We start from the raw sequence: 18,148 nt of genomic DNA, 5'->3' as shown, positions 1-18,148 counted from the left end.
TGAGTTCTCTGCCTCAAACATACATGTGTGATATAAACTCAATGGAAGGGTAGTCATAATGTACCCATGCTAAGCAAAAGGTAAATCTCTAAAAAGCTAAACTTGGATTACTTTTGGAAATGTCATATCTTTGTATTAACTTTGTGATTAATCCAAGGTTATGACGCCTTCATTATTTTTTATCGTCATTTAAGAGAGGAGTAGCTAATAATCTTCAAGACTATGTTCTAGATGTTTGAGGAGATTCAATATTTAAGGAAATCCTTTAGTAACTTGAAAATTAGCATCTATCAGTTCTTTAAGTCTCCATTTATAGCACTGGGTCAATTTATAAGAATTAACACCTGTGTTTTAATTTATTTATAGCTCATACAATTTAGATAGATGCAAAATTGATCATTAAGTCAAGCCTAGAAAAATATATGATAGGAAAGTTAAACTCATAATAAGTCATTCTATATTATCTGCTTATGTATTAGTTTGTATTTATATTTCAATATAACTTGGGTTTCGAAAGTAAATATTTTTATTATTTTTTTAAGATTTTATTTATGTATTTGAGAGAGAGAGAGCAAGGAGCCCGATATGGGACTCGATCCCAGAACCTTGGGATCATGACCTGAGCTGAAGGCAGACGTTTAACTGACTGAGTCACCCAGGTGCCCTGAAAGTAAATAAAATATTAATTGCTTTTATTTATTGTACTTAGGGATGCTTTTCTAGTTTTCAGAAAGAAAGAGATGGGTTAACAAATGAAAAACTTCTTCTTAGGCAAATTAGTAATAGAAAAAGCTGATGGACACATAGAAACCAAAACTTATAATTTAACACCATAACTTCAATTTAAACCAAACGCTAAAACCAGAAATATTTAAATGATTATGTTTACACAGTTTTAATGAAACTGCTATAGTAAGATGCTCATTGTTCCTATAGTGAGAATTCTGTGTTAACTTTTCACTAAGAATTCCTCTCAAGAATGATAAATTGTTTTCCTTCCCAGCAGTCAATAGGAGCTATGTAAACATGGTTTCCTGTTTTCCTTGGCTGCTAGGAAACTCAAAGCTAGTTTAATAACCACAGCAATCAGGTTTTTAGGTGTCCTTTAGGAATATGCCTTTAACTTTTTCTTCTTCAATAATTAAACAATGACTAAGATGATGATTTTAAGAAATATGGTTTTCAAAAGTCCTTATTTGAAAATCTGAGAAAGACTATTGTGTTAAATATTCTTTGTTCCCACAAAGCCATTCTTGGTCCCTAACTACCATTCTCTATGTCCCAAAAGGCTCAATCCTACATACTAAGTTACTTCAGGCTCTCTTGGTCCCTGGATTCCAATTGGATTTGGCTAATGGGAGACGCAAACAGGAAGTCAGAGGGTGTGAGGTGTCTGTATTACCCCGACCACCACCAACCCTATGCATCCCTTTTGAATCTTCTGCCTCACTGTGGTGGTGACAGTGACCTGTCACACAGCCCTTCTTTCAGGCAATAGTCCTCACCAGGCTGTGACATCACCATTCAAGCCTGGGTGCCCCCCATCCCTTATGGCTCACTTTAGTCCTGTCCACAACTCTGCATATAGACCCTCATTTTTCTTTTCCTGGTGAACTCTTATTATTGAGGCATTGTTTCCTGCTAAAAAATAGTATTTGAGAATAAAAATATCTCACAGAATTTATATTAGCAAACTGCCTAACATATTACCTGATACCTATTAGATCTTAATAAATGTTCTCTTATTTCCTCGTTCCTTTAAGAATCTACTTAACTGGGCGCCTGGGTGGCTCAGTTGGTTAAGCGACTGCCTTCGGCTCAGGTCGTGATCCTGGAGTCCCGGGATCGAGTCCCGCATCGGGCTCCCTGCTCAGCAGGGAGTCTGCTTCTCCCTCTGACCCTCTTCCCTCTTGTGCTCTCTGTCTCTCATTCTCTCCCTCTCTCAAATAAATAAATAAAATCTTTAAAAAAAAAAGAATCTACTTAATTTGCTGTGATTTGCATAGCCTTTTAATGGAACACTGCTGATAGTCATGTGACTAAGGAAGAAATTCAAATCCAAAATTTTGAATGATTGAAACACAAGATAATCAATCGTTGCCACCTAAAGTCCCAATGGAAAGGTAAATAATCCCCTTATAATTCAAATTCAATACAATATTAATTATACAAAGTTTAGAGTAAGTTATTCCTAGCTTTGCTTTGAGTCTATTAGCAATAAACTTTCAAGCCTAAAGACCGTTTTTCCTATTAAATTTCTAAGATAATATTTCCACTGAGACTCCCAACTACCTCCAAAGTTTAGGTTAAGATGATATGTGTGTGTATCATAGGAATAATTTAAAAAGTGTTCACAAACCTCAAGTTTAGAAATCCATTGTAATAACTTTCACTTACAAAAATCAAATGAATACTGTCAAATTTTGTCAAAGGAAATGTTTCTTTTTCTTTTTTTCTTTTTTAGATATGAATAGAAAGATGAGTAGGGTTATGCTGCTCTAGTCTGTCTGATTTGCGCTTGAACAAGGTTCTTTCATTATACGTAGAAAAAAATACATCCCCAAATATCTCCATATAGAGGCTTGGATCAGTTCTTTTTTTTTTTTTAATTCAATTAGCCAACGTATAGTACATCATTAGTTTCTGATGTAGTGTTCAATGATTCATTAATTGTGTATAACACCCAGTGTTCATCACACATCACATGCCTCCCTTAATGCCCATCACCCCGTTACCTCATCTCCCCACCTACCTCCCCTTCTGCAACCCTCAGTTTATACACATTGTGGCTGCCAAGTACTTGCCTTCTAATCAACTGTACACATATTCTCATATCAACCTCTTTACTAAGAAGGTTCTCATCATCCAAATGCTCTCTTCCAAATTCCCCACCACACCACGACTATAACTTCTTCCAAATACTATTTCAAAATGTACCTCTTCTAAGAAGCCTTTCTTGATTACTGTTTTTTTCTGAAATTCTTTAAGATTTATATGCACTTTAAAATATATTAATTTGTACTTATAACCACATTGTGATTTACATCTCAAAAACAGTGCTCTGGCAAAAGTCTTCGCACTCTGATCCCTCTATCTCCTGAAAGAGTCTCCATACTTGCTGAGGGGTATAGACATCCTCACTTCATGAGATAGAGCTGTCCATAAACCAATGTAACTCTCAAAGTCACTGAAATCCAGTGCCAATTTGGCCACCTGTCATACTTATTAAAGAATGATTTTACCTAACCAAAATGCAACTGCACTTAAAATTATAAAATAAAATATAAACACCATACTTCATTAAAAAGAATGTTTTTGCAATTTTTAAGAGAATTTTCTTGTCAGAACAAAATTAATCAAATCCTTTTGCATTCTACCCATTTTAGAACTGTTGTTGAAGACCTAATCATCTTTTCATTTTTCATATATTCATTACATTTTTTCCCATTCCAACTAGCATGAGTTGAGCGTGGAGTATCTGTCAGCCACTCAGCCGGGGAATGCAAAAATTACTAAAGAACAGGTCCTTCCCATAAATGAATGGAAGGTTAGAGAAAGAGACAGGATGCAAATACCAGGGGCAAAGGCAGATATGAAATGCTATGGGAGCTGGGCACTGCGTGGGAGTGCACCTAACTCTGTATGGAAGGGTTTAGACAAAAGCAGATTCTTAAGGAAGAGGAAAAATTTGTTAGAGAGAAAACCAGGAGGGCATAAGGCATTCCGACATGTGCAAAGGTGATCAGGCTAGGCAAGATCTGTACAGCATCAAAAAAACCCAAGGTATATGGAATCATGGCATAGATGCTCATGTGAAATTAGTGATGCTTTTCATTTGTTTAGTTTTCTGTGTTCACAGAACTCTTGGTGAACAGACCTCTCTGCTCCCTCTTTCTAGGCAAGAGTTCTGATGCTCTTATTCCATCTCAATCCAGAGCCACGCCCCCCCCCATACTTCTAAGGCTTTGGTTTCCCTTCTCTGGATAACATTTGATCTCACCATATACAGTCAATCATTCAGTATTTCAGATATGGATCTGCCATGTCTTGAGGAAATATAAGATACAGTTTTGTGTTTTACTCCCGGCACCTTTAAGGAACTGCCCCCTTCGCGGGATTACTTTATATTGTCTGAGGTACAACATACATGGGAGTCTATGAACAGGAACTCTCGTGCTCATTCCTGGGTCTTATCTAATAGCTCATTATCCTTCTTTTCTAATTGCCCCTCCATACTTGCCCAGTATGAAATTCCACTTCCTCCCTCCTCACTCATATGCCCTTTATTGTTTATCCTATCACTGACTACACCTCTCCTGTCACTATCCCGCAGAACTGTGCCATTAGCTAATTTTAAGATTTCATTTTCCATTTCTCCTCCAATTAGACTGATTTAAACATTAGGCATTGGGGGATTTTACTGTTCAAACGCTTTTATCTTTTTGGTTTCTAAGTACTTCTTGAAAGAGAGTGAAAAGGAGTTTCTGTTGTCCTGCATTAGTAGTTACAGCTGCTATCTTATAAAAAGGAAGAAGGCGAATATAATAGTTGAGGAGGGGAAAAAGAAAGAATCTGAATTCCAGAGTCAATGTTTCATGTCCTTCAGGGAGCCTAGAGTCTATTCAAACTGGGGTTCCCAGATGGTGCTGCCACATCACCTGGGAGCCTGCAGAATAGTGAGGCCTACGTAGACTTACTGAATCAAAATCTGTATTTTAACAAGATTCCCAGGGGATTCATATGCACATTAAAGTTTCAGCAGTGCTGGACTAAAGCATCCTATTCCCAAAATCATACCTAATGGCTTTTATCTAATGAAAACACTTGCTATCCTTAATTTCCTGATGATTGATTTCAAAATGTTCTTTGATTAAAAACTTAAAATATAAAGCAGCATAGCCTACTAAATAGATTATGTCCATATTCATATTTTGTTTTTGAGGCCGATCAGCTGCCAATATAGAAAAGATGCTGCCATTTCTCCAATAAGCTAGATGTAAGCAGTTGACTTAACCACACCTTACTGATTCTGGTAACTACTTAAAAGAAAAAAAAGTAAGTGTCACCAGATCATAGTTCCATGTTCTTATCTTTGGTAAGTTTTAGTAACCCACTATTCCAAGTCACGTATTTGGATTGATCCCATAATTTAATTTTTGGAATTCCCACACAACTATCTGTGTTTAGCATTCAGTTTGCAATCTGAACCCCAAACACTATTTGGTCTGTATCTGTACTTGATCCGTATTATGTAGTATCTGAATATTTCAAAACTTGAACCCCACTAACTTGCCTTTAATCATCTCTTTCTCATCTCCAGAAGATGCCTAGTCAAATGTCTTCAAAGGTCAAGCAGGTGACATCACATAAAATGGCTGAAAAAGAGCAATGTGACCTATGGCAAGTCAGAGCAGGAATCATTACTTTAAATTTCCCTGTTTTTTAGAAACATCTTGACATACTATATAGTAACTCTTCTCTATATCTCTTGGATTTTTAAACTTATAGCATTATGAATGAAATGAGCTGAAAACATCTCAAAACATCCCAGACATTTGATTCCATATGGATCTTTATGCAGTATGTCCAAAATTACCACCGCGTAATGACCTATCTTCACACCCTTCATTCCTGCCTTCTCAATCTCTGCTGATGATCTTGCTTTATAATTTCACTGGGGAAAAAACGGAAGCATCCACATGAAAATTCTCTCTCTCCTCCTCATCGAATACACCAAACTGTCTGCTTCTGAACCTACAGCCTCAGTCTTTCGTGTTACAATAAATGAGGTGACTTTGTAGTTACATTTTCTCCCTCCCATTGCCAAGTGCTTTCTCAACTTCTTCATTCTCATTAACCTACAAAAATACTCCTTTAAAAAAAAATGAAAAAAAGCCCATATTCCCCTCTAGCAATAGCTAGTTTATTATCTTTAACCTCTTTCACAGCAACATCATCTTAAAGAGTTACTTGAAGTAACTTCCCTATTACCTCTCCCATTCTCTTCTTCCACTTCAGTAAGACTTCCAGTCGGACCCCACCATTGAAATTACTCATATCAAGGTCATCAACAACCTCCATGTTAACAAAACCATTGTTGGCTTTTCTTCTTCATTTTACTCAGCCTCTCAACAATACTGAAACACTGACTTCTCCCTTGTTGAACTCTCTTCTGGCTTTTGGGACACCAGTCTACCCTGTCTCCAATCTTGCTGACCACTTTTTCTCAGCTTTCTTTGTTAACTGCTCCTCTCTGTTCAACCTCTACATATTGCAGGACCCCAGGGCTCAATCCAAGGCCTACGATTTTTGTCCATAAAAATCTTCCCCTTGGATGATTTTGTTCGGTCAGTTAAGATGTTTCCTAATAACACCTACGTAATTTCCACATTTTTATCTCCAGTCCCACCTCCCTAATGACCATTAAAACCCAAAGGAAGATGACATTTGGCATCACAATGAAGCTTGGCCAAAAAGATTCCTGATTCCACCCTCACCTACTCCTGTCTGCTTCTCAGAAAATGCTTCAGCTATCCACCAATGTGCTTAAGTAAAATCTATGAACATCCCAGATTTCTCCTTTTCTTTCACCCTTCACATTAAAGCTATCAACCAAACCACTGGCAATGCCATCAAATCATACCTTCAAAGCACCCACCTCTCCCCATCTTTACCACTATCACCCTGGTCCCAGTCACCATTCTCTCACACCCAGAATATAGCAATGGCTTCCTAACTGCCTCTCTGCTTTCAGCCTTAGCTCTCCTTCAGACCACTCTCCATAATGTAGTCAGAATAATTTTTTTTAAAGATTAATTTTTGAAATGGAAATTTACCAGGTCAATCCCTTGCAAGAAATTTTCCAATGGATTTCCATTTCACTCAGCATAAAATCCAAATTTCTCCTCACCTATAACCCATAACCTTGGCTCAGGTCATGATCCCAGGGTCCTGGGATCAAGCCCTGCATGGGGCTCCCTGCTCTGTGGGAAGCCCGCTTCTCCTTCCCCCACTCCCCCTGCTTGTGTTCCCTCTCTCTTGTGTTCCCTCTCTTGCTGTGTCTCTGTCAAATAAATAAAATCTTTAAAAATTTTTTTTTAAATATGAGAATTTAAATTTTAAATCATGTATAATTATTTGGTTGTATAAATTCCTAAAAGGACTATGTAAGAGGACACAGCTGAACCATAGCAAAGAATGTTCCTGAACTAAATGTCACTCAATTATGATTATAAATTACTATAAATGATTATTTTGTTTTTAATGAAGGCATTCAGTAAAGGTAAAAAAAAAAATACTCAAAGAAATTGCATTTTCCTATCGACCAAGGGCTTCTGGCCCATGCTTATAAGTCTACCTCATTTTCTAACACTTCCCTCATTACTGAATAAAGTTGTCACACTAGCCTTCTTTGTGACCCCTGAAAAGCCCACTTCACTTCTGACTTAGAGACTTTGTATCCAGTATTCCTTCTGCCCAGGTCTCTGTATTTTTGTTCAGCTGACTCCTTCTTGTAACTTCGCTCTCAGCTCAAGAGACACCAACTCGGAGAAGTCTTCCTCAACTGTCCAACAGGATTAGCTCCATCTCTATCCTTCTCTATCATTTCATTCCCCTTATTTTCATTAACTTATTGAACTTTATGTATCCTCCAGCATCAAGAACAGTGCCTGACACAAAAATGCTTAATCAGTATTTGTTGAATTAAATGCTTTCTCAAGCACAAGTTCATCAATAACAGATTGGTTTAATCAATTATAAAAGCTTTTCTGTAACTTCTTAAATTTTTGAAGGCAACAGATACATAGGAAAATAAGGAAAGGGTTACTTAGATATACTGTAATACCTGAACCAGACAATTCATTACCACTTGAATTTGTACATTTCCTTCCAATGAACTAGATATTATATGTATGTATTGTACATAATAATATATGACATATATGTCAGTTTTATAAATATCTGGCTTTAAATGAATTAGTAAAAATCATTAAAAATATGAGAATTTAGGGGCACCTGGGTGGCTCAGTCGTTAAGCGTCTGCTTTTGGCTCAGGTCATGATCCCAGGGTTCTGGGATCAAGCCCTGCATGGGGCTCCCTGCTCTGTGGGAAGCCTGCTTCTCCCTCCCCCACTCCCCCTGCTTGTGTTCCCTCTCTCTTGTGTTCCCTCTCTTGCTGTGTCTCTCTCTGTCAAATAAATAAAATCTTTAAAAAATTTTTTTTAAATATGAGAATTTAAATTTTAAATCATGTATAATTATTTGGTTGTGTAAATTCCTAAAAGGACTATGTAAGAGGACACAGCTGAATGATAGCAAAGAATGTTCTTGAACTAAATGTCACTCAATTATGATTATAAATTACTATAAATGATTATTTTGTTTTTAATGAAGGCATTCAGTAAAGGTAAAAAAAAATACTCAAAGAAATTGCATTTTCCTATCGACCATCATTATAAGTGTGGGATACATTTATTGAGTTGCATCTTCTAAAACTAAGCTAAAAATTTTTGGTTAGAAAACAGTTAAGAATGCAGATACTACCTGGCCCATAGAAAATGAAACACACGTCTTTGATGAATGAGTGAATGAACGTGCATGCTCATTGTTTTCATCCCATTCTGCCCAGCTACCCTTGGACCACTATGACTTTACCCAGACTGGTTTATCAGACTTTCAATGTGGCCTCCATACTTTTAAATTCAAGGCTCCTTATTTTACTTAATCTTTATAAGCGTCATCTAACAGAGCTGATCATCACTTCTGCCTTTTTTCATTTAGCTTCAAGGACATCATGCTCCCAGGTTTTTTTGTTGTTGTTGTTGTTATTTTTTCCTAATTTTCAATTCCCTTTGCTGTTTCTCCCCACCTCTCTACCTCTACACCGTAAAGTGTGTCAAGGACTCACTTCTCAAACATCTCTTTCTATACTCACTTCCTTGAAGATCTCCTCTCTTTTCATGGCTTTAAATACTATCTAAATGCTAATTTTATGTTCCAGATTAGACTACACCACATTTGTCTAATTGCATACACGACAAATTCACTTGGATATTTGAGCTAAATCTTAAGTTTAATATGTCCAAAATTGAGCCCCAGCTTTCTCTACCCAAAGTTGATCTATCTACATTCTTCCCTATCTTAAAAATATGGTAACTCCAATACTTCTAGTTCCTCAGGCAAAAACTACAGCCATATACCACATCCAAAATCTGCTAACTCCAAAATGAAATAAAATCCTAATGATATACCCCATCATAAAGAAACTGGTGATTACTGGACAAGAACGAGGCCATTGTCCTGTTCTGCTTCTCATGCTAAAGGTCTCATCTTCTGTTGTTAATAGAGGGAGTGAAAGAGTAGACTGGCTTTTTGGGAGAGGAGAGAAAACCATGTGGGAAAACAGCAGGCATCCTTATCCTGGGAAGTGAGAAGGCAGGGGTTGGTTTAACCTCCTCTAATCTCTTGGAATTTGTTGGCAAAATGGGTATCAAGTAACTGGGTGACTTCTGGGATCTCTGTAACCATCAGGAAGCCACTACAAGTTGAAAGATACAGAATCTTCCCCATTGATCTTTAAACTAGAATAGAAACACCATCCATTTTCAAAAAACTGCAGCCAGGAATTGAGTGGATTTAGATCTTGCATTAGATGCAGAAACTCCCAGCCTACTGGCTGCCTAGCTCACCAAGGCAATTTCAGTAATCTTGCAACAAGGCTTCCTTGAATTTTTCAAGATTGATGTTATGATTGCAAAGGGGTTTTAGTGTGTATTCACACTTTTGCCGCTTCTAACCACCTTCATGGCTACCAGTTATCAGTATTAGATGGATTATTGCAATAGCTTTGCCTCCCTGCTCACACTTTTGCCCCACCTTGCACCACCTAATTTCTGTTCTCAACAAAGCCAGATGATTCTGTGTAAGTTCAAGATCATACTATTCCTCTGTTTAAACAGTTCAAATGGTTTCTTACTGCTCAGACTGAGAGTGAGTTTCTACAATGATCTAAATCTGTCCTTCTCAAAATTCTGATCTCATTTCCTACATTACTTCCCACCCTCCCTCTGTGTCAACCACATGGGCACTCTATTGAGTATGGTGATTCAGGGTCTTCACACCTATTCCAGGCAAGGAAGAATGTTTGTTGTGTTTATTTCTGGGTCCTAGTGGTGCCTGCCATAGAGTAAACCTCTGATATCTGCTGAATGAAGGAATAAATAACAATAACAATTTCAAAATTTTGTGGCATTTTCTGGCTTTGAGTGCTCCATTCTCCTCCTAAAACTACTTGTCTCCTCTTTCTGCCACTTTTAGCAAGATAAAAAATATGCAAGCATGGAATTTTGGGTAAATGAGTTATGAGGCCATCATTTCATTACCTGTATTTATTCTGGATATATGTAACACGTGGCAAATGCTGCCAGAAAATATAGATTTATGAGAGTAAACAGAGCAACTCACAAGATAAAAATCACTCTTTCAGGTTTGGATTCAGGCTCCAGACAGATATAGGGCAGAAACCAGACTAGCTTCACCCTGTTTAGCAAACTAGGTTGTCTCATGTCCAGTTTCTATGATTATCTGCTATACTAAAGTACAGGAAAAAACAAGACCACTAACAACTTAACTTCCCATGTTAAACATGGCCTTAGAAAAAATCTAAGCAACAAACAGGAACCAAGTTATTGCAACATGCACCATGGACCAAAAGTACCACTGGTTGTTTGCCTCAGAGCCTCTGGTTGCCTAGCAAAAGGAGAGGTATTCAGATGTGTTTTGTTCTACATTTGGGAAAGTGCTATGCCAAGGTTCTGCCCATAGTTTCGCCCATATGTCAGGTGAGAACAAGCAGGCACAGCCACCAAACCTCCCAGCAGAGTGTCTGTCAACAGTTCCCGAAAAGACATGGAAATACTTATAATAGAGGAAAATGGCTTATATAATTGGCCCATGTGTCCTTTTTTAGGTAAATTGTTCTGGCTGCTAAAGCACATTCTAGACTTACGTACACTTTGCATCACAGTGAACTACTTGGGATTTCAGTCTATAGTGTTTTAAGGGCTCTATGTTAAAAATTGTAGCAAGAGGTAAATACCCATTAACTCATTTTAGTATTTGAATTCCAGAACATTCAAATATATTTATTATTATCTCAGTAGCTCCATATTACAGGATAATGTTTAATGTACTATCAATATTTTAAATATTGAATTATTTGAAACATTCATTCCTTCATCTCTAGCATTTCCAATTTCTATGTCAATATCTCCAGTGTTGCTGATATCCTACCTTCCAGAAATTTTATTATTTTAATTCCTCTTTCTTACCTGTCCTCACATTTATCTCATATATAATCTCTATTTTTCCACCCATCCCTTCATTCAACACATTTGTTGAACCATCAACAATATTCAATCAAAAAAATATTTACTAAGCACTTCTAGGCATCAGGCACAGGGTTGTAAACAATAAGGTAGGATGCTTACCTATCTAGAAATTTAAAATCTTGGAAAGGAAAAGAGACATGTAACTATTTAATTGCAACAAAACGGTTATACTTTCAATAAGTTTGAATAAAATAATTGAGGAGCACAGAAGTGGTGCTCCTTCTGTGGAGCAGATGAATGGGTGCACCAGAGAAAGCTTTGCAGAAAGACAACGTTTGAGGAAGGGACAGGAAGTACAGACATTCTGGACACAGAAGAAACTGATGAGCAAAGAGGCAAAGAGACATGAGGAAGCACAACCATCTTTAAGAACAGTGAAAATAGGGGCGCCTGGGTGGCTCAGTCCTTAGGCGTCTGCCTTCGGCTCAGGTCATGATCCCAGGGTCCTGGGATCGAGCCCCGCATCGGGCTCCCTGCTCGGCAGGAAGCCTGCTTCTCCCTCTCCCACTCCCCCTGCTTGTGTTCCCTCTCTCGCTGTCTCTCTCCCGCTCTCTCTGTCAAATAAATAAATAAATAAAATCTTAAAAAAAAAAAAAAGGAACAGTGAAAATAGTTCAATGTGAACACAGATCCGGATATACACAAGGGAGTTGAGGGCCATGAGCAGAATTGACAGGATGTGCCTCCTTTTATACATTAATCAAGGTGGGCTTCAACTTGTGAGCTTCCAGAAGTTAACAGAAGTTTTGCACAGCTGAGTAACAACCACAGATTTGTTTGAGGAAAAAGACAGATTTAGTAACAATGAGGAAGGTGGACTAAAGTAAAAATAAAGTAGGAACAGACTGCTATAGTCTGTTGGGTGAGAAGCTGTAGTACCAATCTTGAGGTGAGATTATGAGCAAAGGTTAGGATAAAATGGGAGAGATGAATTCAAAAGACATTTCTGAGACAGGAGCTACAGAATTTGGTAAGTAACTGTGTATTTATGTTTGTGTGCATATGTTATATGAAAGTGGGAAGAAAGAATGAGAGCATGGCAAGAGTTGGGGGATGAGACCAATTTTCTGTTTTGTGGGGTGTTTTGTTTTGTTTCGCTTTGCTTACAGTAAATTGAGCAGATGTTGATGAGATCTACTAAGAATCCAGGAAAAGAAGTAGGATCACGGGCAAGGGGTGGAGGGAAAAAGGTAAGGCAGTTCATTTTCTCTTCAGACATCTTAAGTTTGAAGTAACAGACATCTTAAGTTTGAAGTAACTGGGGAGTAATACCACAAGGAGATGACCCATATTTCCAGTAGGAAATATGAAAATGAAGCTCAAAGAGACGATTGCTACATAGAGATATAGACTAGCTATGGACTATACACCATCAATATACGATGGTATTTAAAGTCAAAGGAATACAGAACAACCTGTAGGAAAGGAGAAGGCCAAAAGGAAAAACCTAAGAAACAAAGTTTTACAAGATGAGCTAGAAACAAGAACACGTTGATGAAATAACCAGAAAAATAAACCAACCAAATGATAAGGTGAAAGAAAACCCATGGAAAGGAAAGACCTGGAAAAAAGAAAGTACGTGCAACAGTCCAATGTCTTATCTCCTTTCAGCTTGTAGTTTTATTCTTTACACCAATTTTACCATTGAGAAAAGCAGTGCCCAGAATGGTTGCTGACTGTCAGAGTTCACATACCAGCAAGCAGCAGAGACAAAAGGTGAACCTGCTGCTATCAAGGGCCAAAGCTAGTATTTTTTCCTTTAAAAATCCATTGCCACTTTCAGCAACAGTTTCCCTTGGTGACCTAAGAGCTCTAGTTTCTCAACTTACCCAAAATTAAGTATGGGTAATCTTTCTTTTTAAAGGCTTGTCTAAAGTAAAAATTTGTAGGACATCTTCATTTATGAGCTTTCAAAAAGAAAGCCAATTAGGGAGCCTTTCCAAGCATCACTGGTTTCAATAATCAATAATTCATTTCTTCCCTTCCTGATTCTGCCCCAGGTCTGTGCTTTCCTCAACCTACTCCTCTTCTAGAAGTTTCCCTGGAAGCAGCACTTGCCTGCTTCTCTTCCTCTAGTTGAGATACGCCCTCCACTCCTTGCCACAATTCATGGTCCTGACCACCTTCCAGGAATAACATAAATCCCCTCCTCCCCACTGATTAACTCTCACCATTAGGAATATTCCATTATTCTGTGCTCCCTTGGCATTATTCACACACTTTAGCAGAGAATTTTATGCCCTTGTTTACTTGAACATTTTCAAATGTGTCTATTCTTTCTTCTCAATCAACCTATAAGCTCTTCAAGGGAAGATGTGGTGTTCCAGAGTCAATTTTTAACCTATTAGTTAAATGATGATAAGAGTAGGGGTAGGGATGTGATGTTAATAAATGTGGATGTGGTTTGGCTGCCACTGGTTCAAGTACAAAGAGTACACTTAAATGAGCACCAAGCGTCAATAAGGTAACTGGCTAGTGACATGCAGTGTACACGTAGACAAAGTGTTGGCACTTCTAGGGTATTGCAGATTTTACAGGAAGTAGCTCTTTAGGCCAAATTTTAATTTTGCTGTCTCAGAATAAATACACTTTTAAATAACTATTTGAATAAGTAACATTTTCACAAGGTTGATCAACATCCATACTTCTACTGCTATGTAATACATAAGTCAACAATATTTCACATAATATAGTATTGTTCTTTTAGACCTTCCCCTTAAATGTGTATTCTAGAAAACGTGTTCCAGTACAGTTGGGCAATGAAGTCCTTTGCAGCCCAGTTAATGGCCAAGACACAGTTCCAGTGCTAATAGTATCTAAGGGCAACACAACATAAACCCTGGCTGGTTTCTAAATCTACATTTCAAGGATAGAATGAAACCAGTGAAACTAAAAAGAAACTCCTATAAACACCCCAGACTAGACATCATACAATAGGCAGTTATTTTCTTTGGAAGTAAGACATGAAAACCAATCACAGAACTGTTCTTTCATTATTTCCATATTACTTAAAACACACACAAATATTCTCAGGTTTCTTTTTGTGAGTTCAAACTCCCAAGTTCTTCCTTATTTTAAATAAAGCAATGGAATACCTATCCACATGGTATAAGCATAAGGTGGCCTACTTGGAAAGGCTCTGTAATTAGGGCTCTTGCTGTTTGAAAGCTCACAAATGAAGAAGTCATAGAATTTTTTACTTTGGACAAATGCTTTAAAATACACAAAAAGCCGAAATGTGAGACATTACAGACGTCACAGCCTGCAAAGAATTTTTAAAAGAGCTAACATTTTCCTTAGGTATTATATTTAAACGCTATGGGAAGACATAAAATCAACTATCGGTCATAGTCACATTTACTAAGACCTTACAATATGCCTGATAATGAGCTAAACTTTACACAGGTCATCTCATTCAATCCCCACAACAACCCTCTGAGGTGAGTACACATGCTAGACATGAGGGAATGGAAGTAGAGAGAAATTAAGTTGCCCTAAATCACACAGCTAGTGGGTATCAGTGCCAGAATTTAAACCCAGACCGCCTGATTGCCAGGCCCTGATTCTTAACCTCTGATGAGTTCTCTTGAGTGCTACCTACTTTCTTCAGGGTAAATTCTTTTTTCTAGTGAAAGTTAAAATAGTAAGCTGTACTTTGTAATGGGTAATGTGAACTTAGAACTTCCATATATCATAAAAGTTGCCTAGAGAATATCCATCAGCACTAATGTGAATGCAGAAAGAAGAAAACTAGAATGCATTAAAACTAACTATACCCTACAACGTATCCAAAGGAGAAATGTGATTCCCAAGGTCCACCGTATAAACGTTGCTATCACCAATGATTACTTATCAGTTTTTGCTAGTACATTCCTAATTTTAGTGCAATAGATATTTGAAATTTTTTCTCCATATTTAAGGTATAGAGTAATACATTAATGAGTAATAACCTAATAGCCTTTAAAGAATAAGTTTGTGGGATGCCTGGGTGGCTCAGTTGATTAAGTGTCCGACTCTTGATTTCGGCTCAGGTCATAATCTCAGGGTCATGAGATCAAGCCCCGCGTCTGACTCCACTTTGGGCAGGGAGCCTGCTTAAGAATCTCTTGCTCTCTCTCCCTACCTCTCTAAAAATAATAATAAATAAAAATAATGATAATAATGTAAGTTTGTTTCCCAAACTTGTTACTTTACTCTAAAAATAAATATGAGGTTATTATGGATAAGTCACATATTTATTTTAATCTTTGTCCACGCTTGTTTTCACATGTCAAAGTGCACAAATAAACCCACAAGAAAACAAAGTCATTGCCAAAGCACTGCTTAACATAAGGCAACCACAGAAGCATACCCTTTACAATGGGTCATTTACATATTGGTAAGAAGCAAGGACCCACTGGAAAGTTATCAACAATCCAGAAAACTGCTTTAAATTCTTGGTCCCTGATTTTTTCAGATCCACCATTCATAAGTTCCATCAGTTAGGAATTAGGAAGCAAGTGTTCTACTAAGTCACTTAAAAGCAAATGTGTCAGCTGTTCAGCATTTTCAGTATAGGTATCTTCCTGGTAAGAGTAGAATTTAGGACTTTCAGTAGGAACATTGCATCTGAAGATATTTAATTCTACTCTGAAATTCAAAGAGCTCTTAGAATAAAGGGAACACTGATAAAAGAACATGCAGAGGAAGATACTCCCCCAAGAAAATCTCTTTTTTTTTAATTTTATACAGGACAAATGGTAAAGATTAAATAATAGCCTGAGGGAATTTCACCAGGAAGACTGAAAGCATTAATAAACATTTTTTGTACATACCATTTGAAAAATTTCCTTACCATATACTGCATATTAGATGCTGTTGGATACACCTGACTTCGTAATTTGTTATGAAGGTCCAAGATACTCTGCATGTCATTGTCTGTGATGGCCCTTTTCCCTCTATGCTTGGCCATCCACCATTCACCATCCTCATCCATGTACTTTTCCAAAAGTTTCTCCAGTAAAGTAGCATTAGGAACTACCATGGCTGGAATTGCTCTAGCCATGAATAGCACTGTGGTTACTCTGAGCCACTCCTGCGCGGTACACTTCATAATGAATGATCTCAGGATTTCCCCAGGAAAATCTCCAAGACAGGCTCTTCCACTCCTTTTGGCTATAACGACATGCAGTGTGATTAAGGTGAAAATCGAGGCAGATACTAGTTTTCTAATAACAAAAGTAAAATAACAGTTACAAAGGAAGTGTGACAGTTTGATTTGTTGCTATAATGCCAACAAATGGACATGCACTTTTTGAAATACCTATCTCCAAACCATTTTTCCTCCAGAGGACTTTTCACATTGCGTTATTTTCACAAAATAAACAACTATATGTACCAAGATAACATGCATGAGGCCAAAATAAATGGCAAAAGTAGCCCCGAAGAGTCCAAGTCTGAAATCAATTTCTGAATTGAAAGGCTTTACATGGCTATATATTACATACAGCCTGCAAAAGGTATTATCTACCTACAGGGTTTTCTATCAATCTAGAGGTCCATGTTTCTCTGTATTAAGGTATTATTTTATACCAGTGTCCTATATCCAGTTCGCAGACACTCAGAATGTCCACAACATGCAGAAATTGAGGTGAATGTTTTAAAGTACAAAATGTCATTCATCCATGTATCCATGGATACATCAAGAGGGCCCACGGAACTAATGCCAAAGAATGGTCTGGGAGGAAGCCTCCTCTTAACCAGGCGCAGGGCAAGAAGAATTCAATCATTATTTCCTGGGAAGTGTGAGCCCAGCCTGTGGCCCGCACCCGATAGAGCTAACAGTTCACCACTAACTTCAGCTTTTCCTCCCACACGCTGCAGGCGCACACTCTTCATAACCCAAACGGAAAGCGCGCGACAGGAGGAGGAGGAGATGAAACCCACAGTCACTTGAAAGCACAAGCATCCGCAGATCTCCATCGCTGCAGCTTTCCAAGCAGCCCACTCACCCTCCTTGTCCGCCCATTCTCTACAAGTTGGCTTTTTTTTTTTTTTAAGTGGGGTTTTGGAAGAAAAAAAGTAGATGGGAAAAGGTGGGAGCCTGACAACTCGGCGATGAGTTTTAGAAATGCCCTTACCTCTCCAGCATGAAGTTCCCTACGAGAGCGGAGCGGAACACCACGGCCGGGCTCCCGCAGCCGCCCCAGCCTGCGCACGCGACTGCACACACACAGTCGGGTCGGGAAGGACCGGGACGCAGCGCGTCCTGGGGCGACGAGGGCGCTGACTGAGGGTGGACGCGAGCCTCGGCCTCCGCGGCTCCGTTAGGTCCTGCAGCAGGCGAAGCGCTCCGAAGTTAGAGCCTGAAATTCGGGCTGAAAGGGAGCGGCCCGGCTAGCTAGCGTGGGCGCCCGAGCTCCTCCGAGCGCTCTCTGCAGGAGCAAGGGGCGGGGACAGGAGCGGGGCTGGGAGGCGAAGGCTGGCGGCGACCTCGCGCTCCCCGCTCGGTGCTGCCGCGGTGCGCAGAGCAGGCGCCGAGCGCTTCCGCCGCTCCCGCGAGCTCCCGGACATTTATTGCGGTCCCTGCGCGCGCACGTGACGTGAGCGCCCCTCCTCGCCCACCCCCACCTCTACCCAGCCTGGCCCGCTGCCTGCTGCGGAGCAGGGAGCAGCCGCTCTGCTTCTCCCCCGGCCCTGCGAAGCCTGGACGCTTGGCCTTTGTGGGCGTGCTTTGGGCTTCAGAGGCCCGGCGTGCGGGTCAGGACCCTGGGGGAGGC

The 18,148-nt window shown here is 39.0% G+C and overlaps 1 protein-coding gene across 1 annotated transcript in view; it reads right to left on the bottom strand.

Moving 5' to 3' along the window:
• The window catches only part of CRISPLD1 (cysteine rich secretory protein LCCL domain containing 1), a 44,556-nt gene extending 26,716 nt beyond the window's left edge, over positions 1-17,840 (bottom strand). Inside the window, exons 1-2 of the mRNA XM_025871463.2 lie at positions 17,510-17,840; positions 16,225-16,544 (exon numbers count right to left, since the gene is read on the bottom strand). Coding sequence (XP_025727248.1) covers positions 16,225-16,482 — 258 coding nt within the window. The 5' untranslated portion in view covers positions 16,483-16,544; positions 17,510-17,840. The remainder of the gene's footprint in view (positions 1-16,224; positions 16,545-17,509) is intronic.
• Positions 17,841-18,148: the final 308 nt, after the last annotated feature.

This window comes from Callorhinus ursinus, unplaced genomic scaffold, assembly GCF_003265705.2.
Source record: "Callorhinus ursinus isolate GAN/ISIS: 27379988/994484 unplaced genomic scaffold, GSC_fseal_2.0 scaffold5, whole genome shotgun sequence".
Lineage (NCBI taxonomy): Eukaryota > Metazoa > Chordata > Mammalia > Carnivora > Otariidae > Callorhinus > Callorhinus ursinus.
Note: the sequence above shows the minus strand (reverse complement) of the source record. Positions and strands in the feature narration are given on the sequence as shown.